This window comes from Brassica oleracea, chromosome C7 (assembly GCF_000695525.1).
Source record: "Brassica oleracea var. oleracea cultivar TO1000 chromosome C7, BOL, whole genome shotgun sequence".
In the NCBI taxonomy this organism is placed as follows: Eukaryota; Viridiplantae; Streptophyta; class Magnoliopsida; order Brassicales; family Brassicaceae; genus Brassica; species Brassica oleracea.
In genome coordinates, this window is record NC_027754.1 from 31585675 (window position 1) to 31590827 (window position 5153).

Genomic DNA, 5153 nt, shown 5'->3' on the forward strand with positions numbered 1-5153 from the left:
TTTGCTGTTAATCGGAATGTCGTCGGAAATTCGTCGGAATATACCGACGAACTTCCGACGACTACAACGGTTACATTTTTTATCGGAATGTCGTTGAAAAGTCGTCGGAAAATTCCGACGAACCATATTTCGTCGGAATTCCGACGGAAATAGCCGATGGAATTCCGACGACTTAATTTTTTTGGATTTGGTCGGAAATTTGTCAGTATTCCGTCACAAATGTCCGACGACCTTGGTGTCCGTCGGAACCTCCGTCGGAATTCGGTGTGTTTTCTTGTAGTGATATCATAAGATGCGTGTGTGCTATATATAGTAAGATCATTGTGCTGAATGAGAAGTTTGCTCTACAAGTACACAGCGCATGTATTGTACTTTGGATTTATCTTTTGTTCCTAAATGTCATTCTTGGTAAAAGACAACACAATCCTTTAGTAGCAGAAACCGAAAGTCAAGATACAGAGACCTCAGAGAGACCTAATAGTGCTAGACTTGCTCGTCTCTTCTGGAAGCAAGACATTGATCTTCAAATATTGTATTCCTCAAAAAATGTAATTGATACGATCATCTCATATAAAGGAAAAACTTTTTTGGCTACTTTTGTTTATGGAGCGCCAGAAGCACCACACCGTTCTGCTATATGGGATATTCTCATCTCATTCTCGCTGACAAGGAACTCTCTCCTTGGATTCTTGTTAGAGACTTCAACGAGATCGTCGATAATAGTGAAAAATCTGGCGGCCCGGAAAGAGCTGAAGGCTCCTTTGGTGCGTTTTGCAGCATGCTAACCAGCTGTGACCTTTTCGACCTCAAGCACACTGGTATCCCTCTCTTGTGGCGAGCAAGATGACGAACGCACCTTATGTGCTGCAGACTCGACCGAGCCTTAGTGAACCCCGCTTGGTCTGATCGCTTTCCAACGGGAAGATGTCACTACCTATACTTCGATACGTCTGATCATAGACCACTGATCACGGTATTTGATTCATCAAACCGAAGACGAAATCGCCTCTTCAGATATGACTGCAGGCTGAAAGATAAGAAAAGCCTCATTGCTGAAGTATGGAACGCAGAACCCACCTTGACGATGGATGCTAAACTCTCAACAGAGCAATCTCCGACTGGACTCGGGAACAGTCTTTCAACAGCAAAGAGACAATCAACAACCTCAAACAAAGCCTTGAGACTGCCACGTCTGACCCCAATGGAGATGATTCACTCCTTGCCTCTTTGAACGCTAAGCTGTGCCTTGCATACAAGGAAGAAGAGGAATTTTGGCGCCAACGAAGCCGTATCATGTGGCTCTCTGCGGGTGTTAAAAATTCAGGTTATTTCCATGCAATTGCCAAAGGGTGCAGAGCACGCAACAGAATGTCAGTGCTGGGCGTGCTGGAGGGCTCCGATGGGAAAGCTTATTTTGAGGAAGATCAGATAGCCGGGCAAATCTCATCGTATTTTGACAACATCTTTACCTCCGACAGCTGCTCAGGCGCCTCTGCGACCACCACGTCAGATATTGTCTCCACAACAATCTCTCCTAGTATATCGGACGAGGCTAACAGTCGACTCGGGGCCATTCCAGAGGCGACGAAGATCAGACAAGCCTTGTTCCTAATACATCCGGACAAGGCGCCAGGTCCAGATGGGTTCTCCGCGAGGTTCTTCCACTCCAACTAGAGTACTATTGGACCCTCCCTGATCTTGGAGGTGCAAGCGTTCTTCCGCACAGGTATTATGCCAGACGAGACAAACACTACATACATTAGGCTGATCCCGAAGTCGACTAGTGCGAAAGTGGTGGCTGATTACAGGCCGATCGCTTTGTGTAAAGTTTCATACAAAGTCATCACGAAGATTTTATCTCTACGTCTCAAACCGACTCTACAGGACATCATCTCAGAGACCCAATCAGCGTTTGTTCCTGGTTGAGCCATCTCCGACAACATTTTGATTACACACGAGATCCTTCATACCCTCAAGGCATCAGAGGCGGTGATCAATTGCTCCATGGCGGTGAAAACCGACATGAGTTCATATGATTGCCTTGAATGGAAGTTCATCGAGACAGTCTTGCTTCGGTTCGGCTTCGCGACAGGTCTAGTTCATCTGATCATGCAATGCATATCATCGGTAACATACTCCTTCTTGGTTAACGATTCTGCTCATGGGAGAGTCGTACCAACTAGAGGCATACGACAAGGCGACCCACTCTCTCCGTACATTTTTATTCTCTGTGGAGAGGTTCTATCGTGTCTATGCAAACGAGCACAGCGCAGCGGACATCTAGCCGGGCTTGGTGTGTCAACGTCTGCCCCTCGGCTAAACCATTTGTTGTTTGCAGACGACACCATGTTCTTCCTCAATACTGATGAGGAAAGTTGCTCGACACTTATGGACATTCTTCAGAAGTATAGGATGTCGTCCGGTCAGCTAATTAACGCATCAAAATCCTCTATTTCTTTTTCCGCAAAGACCCTGCAGGTAATACGGCAACGTGTTAAATTGTACCTCGGGATAGAGAAAGAACGAGGAACGGGCAAGTACTTGGGTCTCCCTGAGCACTTCGGACGACGCAAAAAGGATCTCTTCACTATCATTGTTGATCGTATCAGGGTGAATGCTGCGTCCTGGTCGTCGAGGCATCCCTCGAGTGCGGGGAAGCTCGTTATGCTAAAGTCAGTTCTTTCAGCGGTTCCCTCCCACGCAATGACTTGTTTCCTCCTCCCGATCAGTCTCTGCATCCGCATTCAGTCTACCTTGACCAGATTTTGGTGGGATTCTTCCCCGGAGAAGAAAAAAATGTGCATGGTAGCTTGGAGCAAACTTACCAAGCCAAAAGTGCTGGGAGGTCTGGGCATTCGCGACATTCAGGCCTTCAACACTGCTCTTCTTGCGAAACAAGCGTGGCGAATCATCACTAAACCTGATTGCTTACTGGCGTGGGTCTTGAAAGGGAAATATTGCGGTTCTGCTCAGTTTCTTCAGGTCCAAGAGACGAAAACGATGTCACATGGGTGGAGGGGCATTCTTGCGGGTAGAGATCTGTTGATCACTTATATAATTATAAATAAATATTTACATAGTATGAAATAAATAGAACAAAAGTAAGTTGGGAAGCCAGTTAGAACTCTTTTTATAAATAAACCAAGTGAAGACAAAGCAGAAAAAAAAAGAACAATGGCGATCAACGGAGGGGAGGCGAGACACCGGCAGCGGCAGCGGAGATATGATGGTGATAGTGCGTTAATTCCTCGCCGAAGAAGAATCCGACTCTTAACAAGCTCAAAAAAGCCGTCATAGTTACCGCATTAGGGGGTGTCGGCGGTATAGTAGGAATGGTTATCATGGCCCCACTGGCGAGGCGTTACCCTCGAGCCCTAGGATCACTGAGTCGAACTCAGGTTTTGTTCATCTTCATAAAACCCTACAACCCCATTTCCCGAAGTAATGTGCTTTATAATCAAAGAGAAATGGGTTTCGTGAATCAGTTCGCTCGGGACTATTCAACATTTGCCGCTGCAGCATGTGGAATCGATTCGATAATGAGAGTAACCAGAGGCAAAGATGATCTTACGAATCAGTAAAGTTTCATTCTTTTCCAAACTTTACCTTTTTATGTTTCCTTGTCTGAGTACAGAGTCTGTATTTTTCCTTAGCTGAGAATCTTCAAGTTTACTTTTTTACTAGAGACTTTTGTTTCCTAGTCAATGTGTTACACTTTCCTTAGCTGAGAATCTTCAAGTTGTTTCTCTAATGCTGATATATTTTTCAAGACATGTTCTTTGGGTGATATTGATTGATGAAACCCTGTTTTATGTTTATAAAACTTTGCAGCTTGGTCTCAGGATCAGGTGCTGGGTTGGCATACTCTTTTGTGAGCCAAGGCTTTAAAGTACGACCTGCACACGCACTCCTCACCGCTGCGGGCTCCGCTGTTGTTATGTCAGGAACAGTGTATAAGGTGATCGACTGTTTATGTCGGCCCTCACGGGATTCATGAATACTCTACTAGTGTATACCTTCTTCTTATTTAATCCGTTTTTTTTTGTTTTTTTTCGTTATTTTTTGTTTTTCCTATCAGGGTTATGAAATAATCAGATCGCGCAATGCCCAAGACTCCTTTTACACAGAGGCAAGAGCTATGCTATCGAAGTTAAGCCTTGAGGATTACGAGAAGAATTTCAAGAAGGGACATCTCACCGATTACACCTTACCATTGCTCACTGACAGGTTACATATACATCTCCTTTAAGCTTCAAGCTTGAGTTTATTATGTAGCAACTATAAACTAATCCCATTTCTTCTGAATCCAGTGACCTAAAAGAAGTGACCATTCCACCAGGGGCAAGGCTTTTGATACTAGATCATATCAAGAGGTTTGTTCACAAATCACAAGCTTCTCTACTCTTACATGGGTCAAAGATATGAATTGGATCCAAACCATGCTCTGTTGTTTTGAGTGCAGGTACCATAAGATGGTAAACCGCAAGTGAGGAAAGCAGTAAACTGACCCAAATAATTATATAACTAGACGTGCGGGTATGAATTTTCTGTTTTTAATTATTTATTTTATTAAATGATGTATTTGTAATATTCGTTCATATTATATTCATTAAGTAAATATTTTTTTTTGCATCTTAAACTATCTATTTTTTTACGAATGTGTGATATCATATAAAAAATATAAAAAAATGAGTATAGAGTTAGTTAGATAATTTTAAAAACAGAAATTTTTTTTTCGTGTGCGATATCATATAAATAATGATCCGCCCAGTTAACAAAAATCATGATTATTTTATGTGTAATTTTTTTTTATTTTGACCATTTTCTTAAAACTATATTAAATTTTACATATTATAATTAGAATATTTTTAATATCTTTACCTTTTTATTTGAAATGCAACTCAATATTTTGTAACAATTATAACAAAATATTAAAAAAATATTTTTAGAATTTGTTTGAAAAATATGAAAATTACATTTTAAATTAAAATTATCCTAAAATATGATAAGTTTTGATGTAAACGAAAACTCAAATTATGTCAAAAATAATGATATTCAATGATAATAACAATTTTAATTGATTATTTTTAAAAAAAATACATTTACAAAAATATTGTTTGAAAGAAAATTCATTTATCTTTCAAATATAAAAT

The 5153-nt window shown here is 41.2% G+C and overlaps 1 protein-coding gene across 2 annotated transcripts in view; it reads left to right on the top strand.

The window, feature by feature from the left end:
* The first annotated feature begins 3152 nt into the window (after positions 1 to 3152).
* LOC106304864 overlaps positions 3153 to 5153 on the top strand; it is a 3556-nt gene continuing 1555 nt past the window's right edge. The window contains exons 1-6 of one of the 2 annotated variants that reach the window (XM_013741254.1): positions 3153 to 3398; positions 3486 to 3577; positions 3832 to 3958; positions 4079 to 4227; positions 4311 to 4373; positions 4463 to 4536. In XM_013741254.1, the coding sequence (XP_013596708.1) occupies positions 3333 to 3398; positions 3486 to 3577; positions 3832 to 3958; positions 4079 to 4227; positions 4311 to 4373; positions 4463 to 4490 (525 nt within the window). In that variant the 5' untranslated portion in view covers positions 3153 to 3332 and the 3' untranslated portion in view covers positions 4491 to 4536. Of the gene's footprint in view, positions 3578 to 3831; positions 3959 to 4078; positions 4228 to 4310; positions 4374 to 4462; positions 4537 to 5153 lie in introns of both variants that reach the window. The other variant, XM_013741253.1, reaches the window with a different exon arrangement.